The sequence below is a fragment of the Trichechus manatus genome, unplaced genomic scaffold (genome assembly GCF_000243295.1).
Source record: "Trichechus manatus latirostris isolate Lorelei unplaced genomic scaffold, TriManLat1.0 scaffold00078, whole genome shotgun sequence".
Lineage (NCBI taxonomy): Eukaryota > Metazoa > Chordata > Mammalia > Sirenia > Trichechidae > Trichechus > Trichechus manatus.
The window spans coordinates 4,743,458-4,766,236 of record NW_004444014.1 but is presented as its reverse complement, the minus strand read 5'-3'; the positions used below and the strand labels follow the sequence as shown (position 1 = coordinate 4,766,236).

Sequence of the window (22,779 nt, the reverse complement as noted above, 5' to 3'; positions counted from 1 at the left end):
TTGTGGGTTTTCGATCCTCTATGTAGTCTTCCCTTTTGCCCAGAGGAGAAGGTATTACTTGGAAAGTTACTCATTGTACATTTGTCCCTCCCCATTTCCATGCTACCACCCTAGACTGGACTTGCCCAACTTTGTATCCAGGTTAGACTGGATGTCTGCTAACTAGTCTTCTAGCTTTTTCTCATCTCAATCCATCATGCATTTAGTTGCAAAATAATTTATTTTAAATCAAACATCTGGGAGGCTGTTTACTCCTTTAACTTCCACGTATTACCTTTCCCAGATTTTCTTTGCTGTGTTCCATTCCCACACTGAGACATTCTGTTACTTTATTTAAGACTTGTGGGTTTGACTTTGCCTGGACAGTGATTAGAAATTGTGGTACCACTTAGATACCAATCCTTGTTCATCTGATTATTTTTCCCTTTCAGGATCTGCTCCTGGGTCACTTTCTCCAACATCTGTGTCCTCCTCCCCCATGACTTCCCATTCAGGCATTTCAGTATCAAAGTTCTGTCATTCACTCTCTGCTCAATCCTATTATTAAATAACCAGCAAATACTATAGTATAGTATACTTTATTTTTGATATATATCTCAATGATAAGTTCCAAAGAATTTGCATGATCTGGACCATTTTACTTTTTATTCCAATTTAAATTTCAGTTTTTCAAGCCTGACTTTTACTTGGAATTTATTTCAGCCTGATGAGCACTAACTTGTGTACTTTTTTCACAAGTCTCTAGTTATTGAGCAAACTCATCTTGTTTTCTACTAATGAGGTTTGATATATTCATCTCTGCTTTTCCTTTCTTCATCTTGTAGCCTCTTGATTGGCTTCTCTATTGCAGTAAGACCAACACGATGCAGAAAGGTAATCCCACCTCAACCAGCTTTTGCAGCTGTTCTCTAAGAGTCTAAGAAGGTGACCTCATGGATTTGAGCATGGTGTGAAAATCAAGATGTCACAAAAGGCAAAGGATTGATTTGTGGAATATCAGCATAGCAGGAAACACTGTAAGGAAAATGGGGTGCTCAGTGAAATTGTGACTCCGAGTAGCTCTACCCTCCTAGATACAATTCAAAGACGTCTGGAGAACATACTGAATAAACTTCTTGCTCTGTTGGAGAAGGGCTTTTTAAGATTCTCTGTAAAGAAGAGGAAAGAATGTAGTTTGCTGTGAAAATGACAGCATCCCAACTTTCCAGAGAGTGACAAATTTTTTAAAATTTTATTCAGCATTAAGTAAATTATAGGTATTAAATTACATAACTGATGGTAAAATAAAATAGAACTGTGGTATTTTACTCCATTCTTCTTCCAGTTTATTCTCCAGAGCTAGAATTATCATTTTAAAGGGCAAATGATTGCCACTTCATCCGAATTTTTAAATCACTTTAATAGCCTCTAATTCCTCACAGGATAAAGTCCAGACTCATAATCCTCACCCATGCAGCCCTAAATAGTCTAGTTCCAGTTCTTTCTTTCCTATCTCATCATGCCACTGATCCCGTTCCTCTTTTCTTTCCCAGTCACACTAGTTCCCCTTACTCACGATGCACCTTCCTGCTGCAGGACTGATGCCCACACTGTTCTCTCTCCCTGACCTGCCATCCTTCACCTCTTGGCCTAGATGATTGATCTTCATCCTTCACATCCCAACTCAATTCTCATTTCTTCACAGAAGCCCCTGACCTCCTCAAGTGGGTCAAGTCCTCCTATTATGAAAAATATTTGCACCCCTTAGGACCTCTTTGTAGTATTGGCTACAGTCCTAATTTTATAATTACAAACCTAAATATTTTAATGTTATCTTTCTCCTTGATGTGACTGTAAGCTCCAAGAGAGAAAGGACCAAAGCCATTTTGATACCACTGTATCCCCAGTAAGTATTATATTATCCTTGTAATACTTGACACACAGTAGGTATTCAGAAAATATATTCTTAATGTATGAATAAAGGATTTGGTTAATTGTCTTGATTACTGAGGGGATGATAACGGAACAAAACAAACAAACAAAAAAACAAGCAGAGTGTGTTTCACACAATAGAATCTCAAAAATACTGAGTTAGTGAATGAATACATGAATAAATGAATACTGAGTTATCTGTGGGTGAATTAGGTGCTTGTGAATTTCTGGGTCATTTATAATTTTAGTCTGACTTCTTTGACTATATATTTACTACTCTGGAGCCCTTCCTTCCACTGATAGTTAAAAGGATACAGATAATTTCTATTATTAACCTATAAAAAACTAATAAAGTCAGAGGATATGCTATAAAAGAAATTGTACAATGTATGCCAAAGGCCAAATAAACCATTCAAAGAATGTCCATCTTTCTGTGTCCTTGATCCTATTCCTCATTTTGTATGGAAACTGTTTAGTGATCAGACAAGTGAAGGACTTGACCAACCCAAAGTCACAAAGTTTGTTTGTGAATCAGGCATGATGTAAACAGAAAGCTCTTCAGTCTATAATTCATGGTTGTATTGAGCTTTCTGGGCAGCTCTAAGGTAGTGGCGTGCTGACAGTGCTTTTATTTCTCTTTACCTCTTCTACATGTAAATATACAGTCTAATTGCTATAAGCCCAGCATTTCTCATCAGCAATAAATTAAAATCCTTTGGCAAACTCCTCTTAGTTGCTGCTCTTGCCTCCTTGTCTAAGGCACTAACCTGGAAGGAGTGACTTAATAGCATTGCTTTCAGTTTCCTAGTTGCCTAATCTGGAAAGAGAGGTAAACAGTCTTCATATTTTATGCACTTTAAAGAGGCACTATGGATCCATTTGAGAAGCCATGTTTTTCATTGTATTTGTTCGCTGGTTTTAATTACACTTCAGGAGAAAGATGAATGATGCCCAAATTGCAACACAGGTTGTCAACAGAATAAATTATCATTGCGATCTTAGTGGCATACTGGGTGTTCCAGAAAAAGAAAAAAAAAATTTTTTTTTTCTTTTGAGACATTTTTCAGTAAAAATGGATGATATAATAACCTAAAGTTATTCTAACAAAATTTGGTGTCTGGAGTTCCTGACATCTCACAAGCTTGAAGTTGTCATATATCATCTTCCTCTGCTTTCCCTTTCTTGAGAGAAAATAAGATCAAAAGGGCAGCAAAACCACTGGTATTTTGTTTTCTTTTTGGCTTATTAAGTTTCTCAAAGACAATGAACAGCTTTAACAGGAGGACTAGAACGAGGGTGAGGAGGCCTGGGTTCCAATACTGACCAACCTCATCCACCCAGAGGCTTTCCCTTTCTCTGGTCCTCAGTTTCTTCATCTGTAGGAGGGGACTGGTTGTCATGGTTCATATGTTTTCTTGATGCTCTATCATTTAAAAATATTTTATTTTTATTTTGTTTAACTTTTTAAAAAATCAATATCCAAAGGTTAACTACTATAGAATAAAAAAAAAAAAAAAAGGGAGGCAAATCACACTGAGATTAGCATTAAAACTTTACGCCAGTTTTCTACAGGTCTGAAAAGTTGATTTATTGATGTGCTTTCCTTCCATAAAATGAAATGATTTGGACTAGTATTTTTGAAGGGAAACAGCGACACGAAGTCATCTATTTAATGGGGAATTAGGGAAAGAGCTGGACAGAAGCAAAAGGATAGATGGAGTAAGATATATTATACACAGGTGAGCTTTGAGTTACATTCTTGCTTCTACTCTGCTTTGAAAATCAGCATCCCTTTATCCCCCTTCATAATCCTTTTACCCTATGTCCTCTGGTTCTGTTGTTCTATCCTATATAACCAGAGTTCCCAGCTACAGTAGGCTACTTAGACCTAATTATTCCCCCAAAATGGTGCAAGGCTTAGGTCCTCTTTTTCACCCATCAGAATTTACTTGTTCTTTGCCCCTACCGCTACAAGACCTTCTCCTCTGCTTTCAAAAAAAGCAATTGGATCATATGACAAATATATTTACGTTGTTTACATTTTAGAGATGGCTAAATTTTCTACTTTCTTACATTGCATATAATAGTGGATGGCCTGAAAGGACTGTGCTTTTACCATCTCACCCCAAATATAAATTTAATGGGGGGAAACCTCAGGACAGGTAGAAAAGTTCAAGTGCGAGCTGGGAAGAGAGAGGATTTAGGCCAGGTCAGTTTTAGGGCACCTCCTGATATCATGTAAAGACTCAAACCAGAAGAGCTACAACTTTAATTTATACAAAGGTAGTTAGAAAGCTGAGTCTAGGATGCTGCACAGTTAGAAAGGACTGTTATGGATTGAATTGTGTCCTCCCAAAATGTGTTGTAAATCCTAACCTTTATGACTGTGATTATAATCCCATTTAGGAATGGGTTGTCCTTTTTATGTTAATGAGACAGGATTAGTGTAGGATGTGTCTAAGTCAATCTCTTACAAAATATAAAATGAGCAGATTAAGCAAACAGAGAGGGGAAAGATGGATGCCAAGCCACATGGAGATCATCAAGGAATCAGGAAACAGAAGCTGAAGAGACAAAGACCTTCTCCCAGAATGAACAGAGAAAGCCTTCCCCTAGAGCTGGCACCGTGAATTCAAACTTTTAGCCCCTTAAACTGTGAGAAAATAAATTTCTGTTTGTTAAAGCCATCCACTTTGATATTTCTGTTATAGCAGCGCTAAATAACTAAGACAGGGACCATTATGTTTTGAAATATTTTAAAATATATTTCCATATCTTGAAACTTTTCTTGACCTTGGGGGTTTCCATCTTTTTTTTTTTTTAAACACACTGTTTTTTTTAGAGCAGTTTGCTCTAAACGTTTTATAAAGCAGTTTGCGTAAAAATTGTGCAGAAAGTACAGAGGGCTCCCATGTATCTGCCTCTCCTCTGCACACAGTTTCCCCTATTATTTTAAGTGTATATGTATGTATGAATGTATTTATTATTTTTGAAGCAATGGATTTTGGTGCTTCAGAGAAAGAACAGAAACTCCTCTTAAACAAGGAAACCATATCTCATTTTTGACTACCAAATTCGGTTTTTTGTTTGTTTTAGGTCCTAGCATGTTGTCATTTGAGTACTTAGCGAACGGGAACACCTGTGGCCTACTCTCCTTCCAGCAGAGTGCTTGTGGAAGATCAGAGATACTAGAAGAGAAAATGGATCACATATCAGTATCCCCTCCCTACAGGATCCCAGGCCCTTTGCTGGCAGGTTGCTTATAAACAGCCACGGGGAAGTCTGAGAACACTGGGGCTAGTGACAGATTTTCCGAGTGGTGTGGACACACTATTGTTTATAGCCAACCTTCATTCTGTTGAGGAGTCTTGGTGGCACAGTGGTTAAGAGCTCGGCTGCTCTTAAGATGTGACGGTCTGCTTCCACAAAGATTACAACTTTGGAAACCCTATAGGGCAATAGTACTCTGTGATACAGGGTCACTTTGAGTTGGAATCAGCTTGGTGGCAAGAAGTTTCTATTATGATTGGAGTGGCATCCATTCTAATTGGTCCGTGCTGGTATATCACTTTTGCCAAGGAATACTAGGAGGAATCTAGACTCCATGGGAAGCCCCACGTGAGCTACACGGAGGTGGGGGCAGAAGGCTGAAAAAACTTTATTGAGGCAGTGCTCACAGATCCCTGGGCTGTGTATGGCAGGCAAGGATCCCCAAAGGGACCAGAGGTGCTGGTAGAGATGAGACTGGAGAGACCCAGGAATCAGAATAAAAAGACTGTGGCAGGAGTGACCTTGAGACCCAAAGGTGAAAGGGCAAGTTCATAGACTCAAGTAGAGAATGCTCTTTTATCATCACCTAGCTTGCCTGTCCTGTATGCTCCCCAGAGTCCACCAGTTGGTAAAGAGAACCGGGCTAGCCTTGTTTAAAGATATCACAGAGGATCCTTCAGAGCTTAGAAGATGAAAAGAGGAATCTTCACTGCCATGAGGTCACAAAAGGTATGCCTTTCTCCCACACCTAGATACCATTTTGGAAAGAAAAGTAAATAGGGCAGGACTTTAAACGATCAAACACTGACCTGAGTGCATAAGACAGAGGTTGAGTTATAGAGATTTGTTAACTATTGTCTCAAGTTAGCACTAAGGTACCAGACTGAACGAAAATTTAGTTTTTTCCCTAGCTACCCATTAGTCAGGGGCTCGTGAGCAAGAACAGATGCATTATATAGAAATTTAAGTAGATATCTTTTCCTTGCACCCCTGAGCAAGATGTAAGGAGTGTTTGGTCCCACTTTTCATGTTTTTTTCTTCACAGATATTTTCTATAAAAGTTCCCAGTCTCAACTAGTGCCTACTGAACACCAAATGCAGAATTTTAGACTGCCATTTTTCTCTGATGTGACAAATTATTAAATTATCTTATCATGGGGACTCACAAGATAAGTTAAAAAATATACCCTAAAATAGGTAGGGGATACAGTTTTGGAGGGCAAGAGCTGCATTTAGAGTTGCCTAGTGCCTGGTCAACAAACACACACACATGCATACTTTGTGGTATCTAGAAAAGTGCTTGGTACATAGTAGACATTTAGTCACTATTTGATTAATTGTGTCAAGTGACCATGTATTGTCTTTAATTAGTCTACAATGGACATCGAAGCCTACTGTTCTACAGTTTCTTGACACTTGCTTGGCAATGCAAGCTTATGCACATTGTGGTTCTCTGAGCTTTACAGATTGATCTAGCTGTCCTAGAGGTTTTCAAGGATAGTGATCAAAAACTAGATCTTAATCTTTTTGTCTTATACCAAAGAGGGTGATTCAATAGTCGTTGTGCAGAAATGTCTGGCTTATATTCTTCTGGAACATTTCCTTTTGCTCCAATCTTCTAGAATTGTCTTATACCAAAGAGGGTGGTTCAATAGTCATTGTGCAGAAATGTCTGGCTTTTATTCTTCTGGAACATTTCCTTCTGCTCCAATCTTCTAGAAGAAAGACTGGTTTAAAAGAGTACCTTGAAGTCTGCCTCTGCATGTGCTGATGATCAAATTCTTTCAGCCCCCTGGGTGATAATTTACAGACCTCCCTCCTTCTATGGAATGAAAGGGTTGGACTTTGTAACTGTTTTCCCTTATCCAAACCTCACTGAGAACTTCTAAACAACATAAATTATTTACCAGGACTTGAGGAATACAAAGAAAGAGAAGGAAGAAGAGAGAAGTGAGATAGAAAATTCTGAAGTCAAAGGCAGGGGAGCTGTCAGTAAAGAATGGGGAAAACTGTTTAACCTATGACTCACTCCATAGAAGATATAGGTTGAAAAAAATGCTAAGGGACAGAATGGCAGCAGCTACTAAGAAAAGACTGTTAGTAAGTACAGTGAATTATCACACTGTTAGTAGATAATAGGAGCAAGACCAATTAAGTCAATATGGGCTTGAGAAAGGGGCTTGGGCCTAAGCAGTAAAAGGACCCTCAGGTATAATTTCTGAAAGGCTGATTTTTTCAGTCCAACAGTTGAAAAATGATGATCTCTATATACCCTTGAAGCTTTACCTATATTACTATATAAAATGTGTCTTTTTCTCTTCTAAGTTCTCATTGAAGAACTTTTTTTTTAAATTGTAGTAAACACATTTTATAAAATGTAATATAAAATGTAAATATGTTTGTAACAAAAATTTGCCATTTCAACGTTCTTCATATGTGAAATTTAGTGACAGTAGTTGTACTCATCATGTTGTGCAACCATCACCATTATTTGTGTCCAACTTTTCCACTACCCTTAACAGAAACTCAGTGTCTCCTAAGCAGTGGATCCCATTATCCTCGTCCATCCCATCCACTGTTCTTTCAGCTGAGTCTCCCAGCTAGATGTTAAGCTGCAGGAAGTTAGGGCCCAGGTCCATCTGGTTCACTCCTGCATTCTCAGAGCTTAGCAAGTGTTGGGGGCATTGTGAGTTAAAGAATAAATGATTGAATGTTGAATGATAATTATGCCCCTTATCCCTCCTTTTCTCTTATTTATGATAGAAATTGCCCCCACCCCACGAAGATTGATTTGATCGATTCCATCTCATGCTTAGCTGTCTATTCTTTATGGTTTTCCTCCAAATGCTTTATGGTTTTCCTCCCAACGCTTGTCTATTAAATATTCAGAACTGTCCTGTCTGAGCTTGAATTTGATTAAGGCAACTCACACAATGGGGGAAATGAGCGAACGAGCATTTTCATTGTACATGATGACACCATTGTAAAACAAGCAAACAAAATAAACCCTTTAACGGGTGACATTTCATGGTTTGAGTAAGGGGAGAGAGGGAAATTCAGTAATACAGGGAGAATGTATGCCATCTGGAGTCACCAAACTTCTTGCCTTGCAGGTGGTGCTGAGGCAGGTAAACCAAAAAAAAAAAACCAAACCCGTTGCCGTCGAGTCCATTCGGACTCATAGCAACCCTACAGGACAGAGTAAAACTTCCCCATAGAGTTTCCAGGGAGCACCTGGTAGATTTGAACTGCCAGACTTTTGGTTAGCAGCCGTAGCACTTAACCACTATGCCACCAGGATTTCTGATGCAGGTAAAGCAGTCCTAAAAGGAACTCTTTTCTGAGAGCAGTGTGTTCTTTGATGAACTTGTAAACCACCAGATTCATAGCAGCCACTCTCATCCTGCTAATGACAATATCCTTTTGCCACAGCCCAGTGACTTCGTTGTGATAATTTTGCCAAAGCTTAAAAGGGGCAGAGCATTGTAAATATGAGGATATTTTATTTCTTTTTAGGTCTCCAGTGGCCCACAACCAGTTCCTACTATTAATAATTCACCTATGGCTTCTCTCTCGAGCATTCAAGAAGAAGCACCATGACTTCTCCACTTGAGGAAAGATCAGCTTGCAGACTCCGTCTCTGAATTATATCCTGAGCTTCTTCATTATTTACTGAGGTTCCTGAAATGCAAACATCCAGAGTCTTATCAGGCAAAGGCAGATCCCTGGAGCCTGTTATCATTCTGGCTGCAATTTTGAATATTTCCTCTATAACCAGACACATACCAAATGAAGCTAGCCTCTTTAAAGTGAAATGAGGCAATTAGAATGTCAATTTTATTTAGTAATATACTGTAAAAACTAAACAGCATATCCGGCTGATTGACAAAATCCATCCAACTGTTAAAGACAAAACAAAACTATCTCAAGAGGTACAGTTCTATAGATCTTGCTTTTATCTACAAGCAGATATTTAAAGAGAAAGAGACAAACAGAATACTGAAGCAGAATGCTACATCTGCAATTGTCCATCAAATACAATTCTGAGCGAGAAAGAGAGTGAGGGAGTCAGAAGCAGGGATATCATGTCCTGTTTTCTTTCTTCTTCTTCTTCAGTGAACCTTTTAACTTCTTCCACAGGCTGTTTTCTCTCTTCAGTTTCCCTTCCATCAGGGAGGGCATGGACTCTTTCTTACGGATTTCCCTCACTAAGCCGTGAAATGCATCATCGATACAGAATCTGAGGGCTGCAGACGTCTCAAAAAAAGCACAGTTATATTCTCGGGCCAGACTCAAGCCTTCTTCTGTAGAGACCTAAGGGAGAAATAAAAGATATTAAAAAGAGAGCAAGGGAGAGCCTCTTTAATCGAAAGCATGTTCTCCACGTGGGCTGTGGACCTCAGTTACACGAGAAACTGTAAAATGTGGGATTTTGTTTCAAGGGACAATTCCGATAATTTCTAAACTGAAAGAACGAATGAGAAATCAGAGTCCCCTAAAGGGCAACTGATTAGAACTGACAATAAATGGAACCAGAGCCCAGCTCTCCAGACTTTAAAAGAAGCAATGCAGCCTACTGGTGAAAAGCGTGGCTTTAGATTTAAACTGCTTGGTTTCAAATCCCAGCTCTGCTACTGTTTAGCTTTGCAAACTTGGGTAAGGTTTAACCTTTTTGCCTCAGTTTCTTCATCTGTAACGTAGGATAATAACACCTACCTCAAAGGCTCTTTGTTAAGTTTAAAAGGTGTGTTGAACATGTCAGGCACATGTTTAAAGATCCATAAATTTTAGTTATTATTAGTTATAGTCTAGTATTTTTAATTAAAAATGTCAGGATGAAGTTATCATGATACTTTAAAAGCAGTTTTTTTTCTCTCTCTCTCTTTTTTTAAAAAAATACATTTTGTTGTGTTTTTGGTAAAAGTTTACACAGCAATTTAGGTTCCCACTTGACAATTTCCACACAAATTGTTGAGTGGCGTTATTTACATTTCACATTCACATTCACATTGTGAAAAATGTGTCAACATTCTCTAATTGTGTTCTGGTTGTTCCATTTAAAAGCTACCTTCTGACAAAACAGACCAAAAGAAACAAAAAGAAAACACCAACAGTTTGAAAAGTAAACCTTTCTCTAGCAGAGCAATTCTGAGCAGGCTTAAGACTTTATGAGCGTTTTGTGGCATGTAACCACGCCTTGACAACTTTATCACCCCTTCAATGTCTACCATAGCTCCTTGTGCCTGAATCACATATAGAGCTATTAGAGATGTTAAATGAGTAATTAATAAAATTACTCATGGTTTAATAAGTATTCATTAAAATGTAAACTTAAAATGATGTACAAACATTTAAATAGTGGATTATATGTCACTGTAAAAACTGCTGTCAAGTTGATTCCAACTCATGGCAACCTCATGTGTGTCAGAGTAGAACTGTTCTCCATAAGGTTTTCAATGGCTGATTTTTCAGAAGTAGTTCACCAGCCCTTTCTTCTGAGGTGCCTCTGGGTGAACTTGAATCTCCAAGCTTTCAGTTAACAGCTGAGTGCGTTAACCATTTTTACCACCCAAGGACTCCATCTATGTTACTGTAGCTGGGTGCTAGTAATCCTTCTCAAAATTTAGAGCTTGCATTAAGCCCTACCAGATTATTTATACTGGTTCTGAGAAAACAGGAATATGACTGTCTTTACTCAATGTTGTCTGTTGTTGTTGTTAGTTGCTGTCCAGTCAATTCTGACTCATGGCAACACCACATCTATTTTCTGAAAGCTACTCGCTTGTTTATATGTTCACTTTTCCGGCCACATGGAAGCACGCGGTGAGATGGAGACTCCGTCAGTCTAGGACTCTGAGTGACTATGACTAACTCTACATTGAGTAGAGCTCCTGGGTCACCCATATTGAATATGTGGCATAATTAAGAAAGAAAAGTTGTTCTTTTAAGCTGCTGATATTTTGGAGTTGTTTGTAATCAGAGCATAACCCAGTCTTTCTTAACCAATTCACAACTCCTTACTGCCAATAAGTGGCTAGGCTGGAATGTAAAACAAGGTCTATATGATCTGAAAGCCAGATCCTTCACTACAGTCTGTGATAGGTCAACATTACCAAGGGCTGTTAAAGAGAGATGAGTCACTGTCACATTTTAACTCTGTAGGATACAGAATGTCTGGATTCTCCTTTTTCTCTTTCATTCCTGCTGACAAACAGACCTATTCTTTTTTTGAGCTCATTTCTATCTTATAGTACTTAAGATATGCAGCTAAATACAACCAAATAAAACTATTAACATTCTGTTTTACAATAATTGGACAAAGTCATAAGCTTATTAAATTCCTTCTCTGCTTTCTAAGTTATCACAGGTGCTAATCTTAGAAAATGTTTTGACAATGCACAGCATGGGTTGCCATTTATGTTTTAGTCTGCTATAACAATTTTCCCTGCCCAGAAGCCAATGCCACATATTTTAAGTTTTCTATAGCAACATCAAATTTCTGGTACCATTTTCTATATTAATCAACTTTCATTACATTATACTTTATTTTAAAAAAACTGCCTCAAGTCTCTGTGACTTACAAAAAAATATTTAAATTTTGTTCATATTGTCTGTTAGCAGTTGGGAAACAGGCTGTGGTAGCTTGGCTCCAGGCTGATGGATGAGTTCAAGTTTTTACTCCTATCTTCTTATTCTGAGACTCAGGCTGAAAGAGCACCTGTTACCTAGGAAATGATGTTCTCATGACAGAAAATAGATGGGCAAGAGGCAGAGAGACTTTTGCCCACATCCGAATGGTCAAAGTAAGTCACCTGAAGAAGCTCAAAGAACAAGGAGGCAGGACACTGAGCTCGCACTGAAGCATGGCAGGAGTAGGGAGGGAACAACAAATTTTAAAGAAACAATAGAGTCTTTCAAATAAAATATATCACAATCAGTTATACGTAAATGAAATATACAGTCCAATTAAAAGAGTCAAAGATTACTAGACCAGATTTAAAAACAAAAATCACTTACAATTGAAACACCTTACATATAATAAAGGATATGTTGTTGTTGGTTGCCTTTGAGTTGATTCCAACTCATATAGAAAGATTAAAATTTGAATTGAAATTTGAACCAAAAGAAAGTGACACTGATATACAAAACCAAAACCAAACCTGTTACTGTTGAGTCGATTCAATATCATACAAAGCAGGCATTAAATCAAAAATTGTTACTAGATAGTGATGATGGTTGCCCAACATAATGAAAGTAATTAATGTCACCGAATTGTACATGTAAAAAGTGTTGAAAAAGTCCTTTGATCCTAGGAATTTTCTTGTTGAAAGACTTTTATTACGTATTTAATTTTATTTCTAAAGCATAGGATTATTCATATTTTCTATTTCTTCTTGTGTATGTTTTGGTCAATTATTTTTTTTTTTGGAATTTGTCGTTCATCTAACTTGTCAGATTTTTTGCTACTACGTTGCATATAATATTTCCTTATTACCTATTTTATGTTTGTGGGCTCTGAAGTGATGTTTACTTTGTCATTTCTGATATTGTTTATTTCTGCTGTCTATCCTTGAATCTATGTTGCCAGGGTTTTATCAAATTGTCTTTATACTTTCCTTCTTTCTGCATTCTTTGGGTTTATTTTAGTGTTCTTTTTCTAACTTTTTGAGGTGGATACTTTTATCATTAGATTTTTAACATTTCTACTTTTCTAAAGCATGTATGTGATGCTATAAATATCCTTCCAAACAAAGCTTTAGATAATCACACAAGTTTGATACACTGTAGTTTAATTACCATTCAGTTCCAAATATCTTCTAATTTTTATTTAATTTCTTCTTTTTTTTTTACCTAGGGGATAGTTAGAAATATATTGCTTTTCTTTTCCAAACAATTCTACTCATAGTTGTATCTACAAGAAAAAAATCTGTAGATATATGTACCAAAATACATGTACAAAAATGTTCATAGCAGCATTATTTGTTATAGCAAAACCAGTAAAAGCTACATATATGTCATCATTAGTATACCTGAAAAATAATTTGTTGTATATTAATACAATGGAATACTGTTTAATATAAATGAATAAAATATGGTTACATACAGCTTAGATAAATTTCACAGATATAATTATGTTGAGTGAAAGAAACCAAACCTAAGGAACATTGTTAATAAAACTTTTTTTTTTTTGATTATATAAAAGTTACTTTTTTTTTTTTTGAATTGTGCTTTAGGTTAAACTTTATAGAGCAAATTAGTTTCTCATTCAACAATTTATATACAGATTGTTTTGTGATATTGGTTGCAATCCCTGTGATGTGTCAACCTTCTCCCCTTCTACACCCCAATTCCCTGTTTCCATCTGTCCATTTTTCCTGTCCCTTCCTGCCTTCTCATTGTTGCTTTTGGGCAGGTGTTGTCCTTTTGGTCTCATAAACATGATTGAACTAAGAAGCACATTCCTCATGTGTGTTATTGTTTATTTTATAGATCTGTCTAATCTTTGGCTGAAGGGTGAACTTCCGGAGTGGCTTCAGTTTTGAGTTAATAAACCTTTTTAAAAAAATTTTATATTTATAGAAATATTGCCAAGACAGTACAAATAGTTTCCATATACCTCACATCCAGTGTCCCCTATTTTTACATTAGTATAGTACACAATTAAAGTTTTAGAAAAGTTAAAAACAGCAAAACTAATCTCTAGTGTCAGGAGTTCAATATAGCATTTCCTTTGGGAGAGGTTACAATGGAGTTTTCAGGGTAGTTTTAATTGTCTTCCTTGATCTATATGGTGGTTTCAAGGTAGGTTCACTTTGTGAGAATTCATAGAACTGTATGCTTATAATTTATGCATTTTCTATATAAGATACTTCAATAAAAATCTATTAAACAAATGTACTGTATATTATATAGCACCCCCATTAAATTGGGTGTATTGTCTTGTCTTCAACTACAGTAATATTTTCATAGCTAAATGTTTGAACATTCACAGTAACTAGTGTGCATAAAGTCTCTAAATAGATTTAGATCACTTCAGAGCTTTCGCATCATAGAATGTTATAAAGAGACACTAAAGTTCACAGGGAAGAATAAAGGTAAAAATAGGAAAGAAATATTTGAATTCTAATTAAGAATGAGTGGAGGGAGAAGAACAATAACAGTGATGTTGGACTCAACCTATTGAGGTTATAGCTGTCCAGGCAGTGAGATTGATGAGGGCTGGAAAAATCTACCAATGCAATGGAATAAAGACCCCAGAGAAAGATCAGCAAATATTTGGGAGACTGACATATTATTAGTTTGACATTCCAAAACAGAGGGAGAAATGAAGATATATTGAATTATCATTTTGGATCATTATTGACCAGGATTTTGGGGAATACTTCTAACAGCACAAAAAGTGATTTTTCTCTGAAGAGAGTAGACATAGAAAGGGGTTGGTGTTGAGTCTTCAGCTACAAGAAGAGCTACATTTTTTTTTTTTTTTACTCTTTTGAAAATAGAGTGATGTAGACTAATTATGGCAACATTTTTTAAATATATTAAATATGGTAGTGGGTATATGGTTCTCTCTCACACTATATATATAATATATGCATATATATGTATATCTCTATACAAACACACACATATGAAATGTGTAATCATAAAATGTAAAAATCACAAATGAATTATTAGAGGCAACAAAATTCAATTAAAAGTCTAATGGAACAATCAAGCTCAACTAAATAAAATTAGAAAACAAATTACATGCAAAGATTCTGATTGGATTCATTTGCAGCAAAGCAGTACTTTAATAGATGACATACTGCATATTTTATGGTTTGTAGCAGGCTGAAGCATATTTAGCTCTTTGATTACTCATTATTTTGGTAAGTAATGTAGGAACCATGAATCCTATGTAGCAATGCATGAAATGTACTTGTATATGTCCTTAGATGCATTATCAGAATATTCACTTAATGTTATGTAATTGAAGACTTAGTCATTTCTACATTCATTGTAATAAAACCTAAATGGTAATTAAACTTAGTAAAATATTTTACTGTTGATCTGTTTTCTATTTCCTTACAAAACTCTTATTAGATCAGTGACCTAAAATTGTTATTTTTAAGAAAACTATTAAATTAAAAGCATGAAGTATAAATTTCTATGTTTCAGTGAAGTTTCATCTCACACTAATATTGACAATCATGTATGACAAGAAGTAACTTCTATCAGAATTCAAGAGAGTAATTAAAATATTCTTCTAATATATTATATCTTGTCTCTCCAAATTTCAAGCAAAATTAAGTATTTTTAAGTAATTGGTATTCATCCACGTGATGCAGTAACTACTGTATTTTACCCAAATAACACGTGCCTTCTATGTTTGTTAGCCAACCCCTCCTTCCCCTTATGAGGTATTTCCGTAAGCCTGCTATGCTAATTGTTTTTACAGCAACATGTAAAAAAAAAAAAATGTCACAGCAGCGCTTATGAAAATACCGCATAGTGGGAAGGAGTGATCGGCAAACAAATGTAGAAGGTGTGCATTACTTGCATAGAAATATGGTACTAAGAAAGAAGCACAGTGTTAGAATGGAGTTAAATTCTCTTATTTCCCCAATGGGGAGTTTCAGGCCCAGAAACATTGAACAACTTATCAAGGTCACCTAGTTAGATAAACCAACCATCAAGTTCTACTCTCCACCATCAAGTATTGTTTCCAGCCCTTCTTGGCATTTCTCATGGGGTCTTTCCAATTTCCTTTGCTAATTTTCCATATATATTTAATTGATTATTCTGATGTGAAGTTTTACAATTTAAGATGATTCTAAAATGATAAACAAATAGCATAAAATACTTCATATTGCATTTACAAAAAAATAAAATTTTAAATAAATGTAGAAACACTGGGTGAAAAATAATGACTGGGACTACACAATATTGCACAAAGATTTTTGGGGTGCACAATTGATGCAGACGTCATTACACCACCAAACCCAGTGCCGTGAAATTGAATCTGACTCATAACAACTCTACAGAACAGAGGAGAACTGTCGCATAGGGTTTCCAAGGCGGTCTTTATAGAAGCAGACTGTCACATTTTTCTACCATGGAGTGGCTGGTAGGTTTGAACCGAGGACCTTTCATTTAGCAGCTAAGCGCTTTAACCACTGCACCACCAGGGCTGCTTTATTACACCACCAAAACCAAACCCATCGCCAACGAGTGGATTCCGACTCATAGCGACCCTATAGGACAGAGTAGAACTGCCCCATGGGGTTTCCAAGGAGCAGCTGGTGGATTTGAACTGCCGACCTTTTGGTTAGCAGCTGAGTTCTTAACCACTGTGCCACCAGTGCTGCTCTTCAATTGCAAAGAAGGCGAGTTTGTGATTTAATATGCCACCTGGAGGCCTCAGAAAGCAATGGCAGGAAAAAAAAAGAATAAAGAAAAATGTTTCATAAAACTAATAGAAAATTTCAATAACCCAGGGGAGCCACCTTTTTCGTCGAGGAAGATCACCGTGTAATATGCCAGGTACTCCCTAAAATGCCATTTCCCATCTGCCAGAGGAGGCATTAGAACACAGCTACAGCTGCATGAGGGGTTGATGAGACAACTGGGGCCCAATGGCAAGCCGAGCCTCTTCTAGCCCAGGCCCAGCTGCCAGTGGGAAACAGAAAGCAGGCTGGCCAATTAGAGCTCCATTCCCAACAATCTGCTGATTTCAGGAGCTTCATAGCCCTTTACATCTTTGTAGCTACTACCTGAACTTGGTAAAAATAAAATAAAATAAATTACATCAAATTATTGTAAAGGTAGTCAGGGTAATGGTGGTTGCTTAGTGAGCTATATAACTCTTAATGACACAAAAGGAAACTCTGATACTGCTCTACTATAATTGCTAACCTTGAGTGAGGAGAGATTGACAGAAAAAGGGGTTTGACTCTTCCAGGAGAAGCTTCGCAAGCAAAACATCTTTGTGGTTAAGTCTACTGGGCACTGTTAAAACATTTAGTGTACTGAGCAAACAATTTGGAAGTTGTTTTATATTTTTTTAATGTGTCTTTGTGTTTCGCTTCGTTCTTGCCCGTTGAGCTATTAATTTTCATTATACAGCTTACATCATCAAGGTAGTAGGTATCATAACAGAGTTCCCTGGGAAATTTGGGACCAATACGTCTTATTTGTTAACTTAGTGGAGTAGCTACTGAACTTAGATCAAGAGATTTTCATTTTATTTTGCTGTATAATTGGTCTTAATAAATTTTAACGATATGAGTGGCCTTGCCAGTTTTCACGAACAATTCCAATAAGAGTGATTTTGATATGAGATTTATTTACTTATTTAATCTGAGAATTATACATATATTTAGATCACCTTCCATTTGAAAGTAAGTAGTTAGATGTCATCTCAAACTCCTTATTGGGAAAAACAAAATACAACAAAACACTTGCATGATGATGTCCCAACCTCAGCTGTGATCACTGACACAAGTAAACTCAACCATTCTTGACAGACCAAAGACAGGGCTTCCAGGATGTTCCATCTGAGCATGCTATCTCTGCCTTGCTATTTTCCTCCAGTTCTCTTTTCTAGATGGGTGAAGAAGAAGTCTGCAACCAATGCAGAGGTTCAACTGGGGATCCTTGAGAATGACTCTCTTTTTTGCAGCTTTCTTCCATACGTGTAGGTAAGATTCAGGTTACTCCCATACATGCCAAGAGCAAACTTCTTGTTTTCAAGTATTTGCATATGTTGGTTCATCTGCCTGGAAGTGTTCCCTTCAGGTCTCTCTCTCTCTCTTTTCTTTTCCCTCTCTTCACTCATATCCCACCTGAAATGTCACCTCCACTGAGACGCCTTACCTAACCATCCTCTTGAAAGTGTTCTTGCATACCGCCAGTAACGCTATCCCATTAATCTGCCTTATTTCTTTTTTTGGTATTTAGTTACCCTCTGATATCATCTTACTAATTTGTAAATAAACACAGTTTTGTTGGAGTAGAGATTTGTTGGTCTTGTTCACCACTGTACCTGGTCCCCCAGCTCAGTGGCTGACAGGAGGCACTCAATATTTGCAAAATAAAACCAGTGAATTTAGGCCATGGGGATAAACTGGAAATACAATTGAGAAACTAGTTGTCAATCGGGGCAATAGAAAAATACAAAGGAACTTTCAGCTCAGTGTGATCAGTGTGAAGACGGTGGCCAGCACAGGGCTCTATGGAGGCATTAACAGGTAGTGCCTAGCCCACTACTAGTGGTTCTCAGCTTCCTGAAGGAGGGCACCTTAATCTGAGACCCGCATGTTGGTGCGGGAAGGTGTGTGGGAACAGGAAGGAGTTTCAGGTAGAGACACTGAAAAGGCCTAAGGCAGAAGTGATAACGGTGTTTATGTGGGATCATCAGTAGTTAATGTGGTTTAAACCAGAGCTTGAAGGAGGAAGAGAGAATGAAGAGCACAATCAGAAGAAATTAGTGAGCTTAAATGCCTAATTTACTTAGATCTATACGGATTTTTTGTGGAGCCAATCAACTGAGTAATAAAACAACAACAACAAAACAAAAACAAAAACAGTAGTTCTTGAGTGCCTACTCTGTGCAAGGAAATGTAATAGATTTTCTTTCTCCGGTTGTTCTGGAAAGACGTTGATTTAATGAAGAGAAGAGCAGGACATAATAAATGAAATGTGTGTAGCCAGTCATTCTGAGGCACAGGATTGTAATGGCTGTAGGGTAAAGGGTTTAGACTGCTTTGTATAAGAGACATTTGAAATCTCCAAGGCCTTGTGCTTTTCATCTGAGAATCTCTGGTGTGCTGGGGGGAAAGGTTGCCATGGTAGCTGGTAGTTGCTATGAAGGAGAAAAGAGAAGGTTAATGCTAAATATTTTGCTAACAGCCATATCTGGCTTCTTCTTTGAATTTTTCTCCTAAGGACTTTACTCTTTTATTACCTTGTTAAAATTTGAAATCAATAAACGTAGGCAGTACGTGCAATGTATATGCATGGGCACGTATGTTTAAGTGTAAATATATGTATCAGCATGCCTGAGGATATCTTCATGTATTTGCACTAATAAGTAAATGTGTTATTTGATGTATATTAAATGAATAGTATCCCAAATCATGAGGGAATTACTTATTATGGATGGCTAAGTTTTCCAGGTGGCCAAAATTTTATCCTTTAAGCACCAAAAAATATTTCAGTGGTTAATTTACTGAATTAATAAATTTGAATTAGATAAAAATAGAAAGAAGAAACTGATGAATTGTACTTTTAATCCATATAACAATTATAATTAAGTAATAAATTACACAACTATATAAACGTCTGAACCGCTTGCAGAATGTAAAACCATGCACGCAAAGAACTTTACATTCCTAGCAACACCTCTGTGCTTTATACATGGGCCATTCTCAATAAACGTCTTTTCTATCTTTTCACTGAATGCATGGATAAATAGATGGATAGAAAGGTGACCAAGGAAGGACCAACCAATTACTACAGCAGAAACTCTCCATGAATTAACTAGAGAACTCAGAAGCTGTAATCTCACTTGAGTTGCTGAAGGTTGTAAGTCCTTTCCATTAAAATATCCATAGATTTCATTTTCTGTGTCGCATGTGCTGTCTGTATACAACCAGTGCAGTGCAGAATCTCTAGATACAAAGAAGAAAGGGCAACGTTATGTTGCTTGCTTGAATGGGGTCTGGGGATCACAGTGACAGATGACTCTGATGAGATTCAAAGGAAATCTCCAGGCTTCCCAGAGCTATCAGGGTTCCCCCAAGATCATGGTCAGCCTACTTACTCTTTCTGTATCATATCTGGAAAAGATAAGCCACGAAAATAAGAATGAAGGAAGAACCTGAGCAAAATAAGCTTGATATCAGTTCTAACACTGGGAGCTACAGAAGACAAAAGGGAACCAACTTTCCTTGTTCTGTGGTCCTATACAAAGGGAGCTGGGCATTTTTTGAAAATTTGTATCTGTGCTTATTGAAAACACTATAAATTTAGTTTTCAGTCTTAGCAGGGCCATCAAGGCCCTTGTCATTTTCCTTATTATTAGCCAGTGCCCTTTCCTATTCATCATTTAAATTCTTCAAAACTTCACTTCTCTTCTCAATCTCTGACCCTATCCTCATTTTCAGCAGATGATCTCGCCCTCTTATTTCACCTCAGTGAGGAAATAAAGGCATCAAAAAAGAATGACTTTGATATCCTAGATTTGCACCTAGACCTCATCTGTATCATTAGACATCCTTATCATCCTCTCTCCAGCCTCAGATGAAGAGTGGTTCATGATTCTGTCAAGGCTAATACTTCCCTCTGCGCTATGAGTCTCTTTCATATCTGTTTAAATACTGCACCAGCAGTCCTCTCTCCTCTGTCCCATATTTTCAGCCTTCCTCTTAACAGCCTTTTTCATCCTAGAAAAGATATGCGAGCCTCACATATTTTAAGAGTCCAATTCTAGTTACTTTCTTATATCTTTCCTTCATTCACCATCAGATGTATTCAGGAAAATAATCGTACAAGGTAAAAGGAGAAGGAATGGGTCTGGGACAGGAAAGTTAGTGGAAAAGGATGCACAATTTCAAAGCAAAATACATCACTGGTTTATGTGCTGGTTTCTCTCACTGACTTCCGATTTGCTCATCAGCGTTCGCAGTCTGGATTCTGCCCCCTTATCCTCCTGTAATGGTTTGCAAAGTATAAATATTATTTTTGCTGCCAAACCCAATAAATGTTTCCAATAGTCTTTCACCTCCCCAACATTTGACAAATTTGACTACTCCTTTTTTAAAACTCTTCCTGAATTGGTGATCTCCTTCTTTCCTAGTATCTTTACCTTCTGATTACTCTTTCCGAAAGTCCTGTCTCAGATTCCTATTCTTCCCTCACCCTTCTCATAATTATGTGCCCATAAATTCTGTTCTTGATTTCTTTGTTTCTCTTCTCACTTGACATTTTCTTCTTACATAAACCAAAATTCACTGCAGTCAAGTTGATTCCAACTCATAGCAACCTTATAGAACAGAGTAGAACTGCCCCACAGGGTTTCCAAAGCAGTAAATCTTTACAGCAGCAGACTGCCACAACTTTCTTCTGTAGAGCGACTGGTGGGTTAGAACCACTGACCCTTCAGTTAGCAGCCGAGTGCTTTAACTGCCACACCACCAGGGCTCCTCTTCTTACATACCCTTGTTCAAATCTGTAACTTTGGGTATCATCAGAGTGCTCTTGAATCCCAGATTCAGTGTCTTCAAACCTCATTTCTGTGCTTCAGACCAGAGCCACATGAACAACTCTCTGCTAGGGAGCTCCTCTGGAATGTCTCACAAGCACTTCCATATTAATGTGATCAAATCAATTAATAATTATTTTTCCACCCAAAATGCTTCATCTTGGCTAATGGCACCAATACTCCAGTAACCCAGGTGAGGATCTCTGAAGTCATTCTAGATTCCTCTATCACTCACATCCCTAAATCAAATTTCTCATCAAGTCACTTAATTTCTATTCCTTTATTATGTATGCTGTCATCTTCCATCTCCATTTGTACGACCAGTACCTTAATTCAGGCTCTCATTAATTTATCCCCTAAATGATTTTCCTGCCTTTAGGTTTGCCCCACTCAAGTCTAATCTTCACACTCTAGCCAGAGGGAAATTCCCATAACATAAAGGCAAATATTTAGCTCTTCAATTTAAGTTCTTTTAGTATTTTTAGTTCTTCCCTCATCATCAGTAACACAGTGAGTAGCATATAATAAGTGCTCAAAAATTGTGATATGATTCCTACAACTATTGCCAGTAGATAAAGTCAGATTTATCTCTTACTTTGGACAGTGTCTTAGTCACCTAGTGCTGCTATAACAGAAATACGACAAGTGGATGGCTTTAACAAAACGAAGTTTATTCTCTCACAGTCCAGTAGGCTACAAGTCCAAGTTCAGGGCATCAGCTCCAGGAGAAGGCTTTATCTCTCTGTCGGCTCTGGAGGAAGGTCCTTGTAATGCATCAGTCTTCCCTTGGTCTGGGAGCATCTCAGCCCAGGAACGCCAGTCCAAAGGACATGCTCTGCTCCTGGCACTACTTTCTTGGTGGTGTGAGGTTCCTGTGTGTCTCTGCTCACTTCTCTCTTTTATATCTCAAAAGGGATTGGCTTAAGGCACTATCTAATCTTGTAGATGTCATCAGTATAACTGGTGCTAATCCATCTTATTACATCATAGTGATAGAGTTTACAACACCCAAGGAAATCACATCAGATTACAAAATGGTACACAATCATACAATACTGGGAATCATGACCCAGACAAGTTGACAGATATTTCTGGGGGACACAATTCAATCCATGACAGACAGGTAACTTAATTTCTCAGACCTCAATATCCTTCAACTAAGAAGTCTCCTTCAGAGGCTCTTATGTATTTACAGGAGATTAAATAGTAATATGGTCAGTACATTTCCCAGCACGTAGAACTAATAAATATATACTTAATAACAATTTCTAAGTATTTAGAGGGTTAAAATGTTGTGGGGTTGTTAACCAATGTCATAAAACAGCATGTGTGTTACTGTTACATGAGAAACT

At 37.3% G+C, this 22,779-nt stretch overlaps 1 protein-coding gene across 1 annotated transcript in view; it reads right to left on the bottom strand.

Moving 5' to 3' along the window:
• Nucleotides 1-8,996: 8,996 nt before the first annotated feature.
• Nucleotides 8,997-22,779, bottom strand: part of RIT2 (Ras like without CAAX 2) — a 398,618-nt gene continuing 384,835 nt past the window's right edge. The window contains exon 5 of the mRNA XM_004380897.3: nt 8,997-9,495. Coding sequence (XP_004380954.1) covers nt 9,265-9,495 — 231 coding nt within the window. The 3' untranslated portion in view covers nt 8,997-9,264. The remainder of the gene's footprint in view (nt 9,496-22,779) is intronic.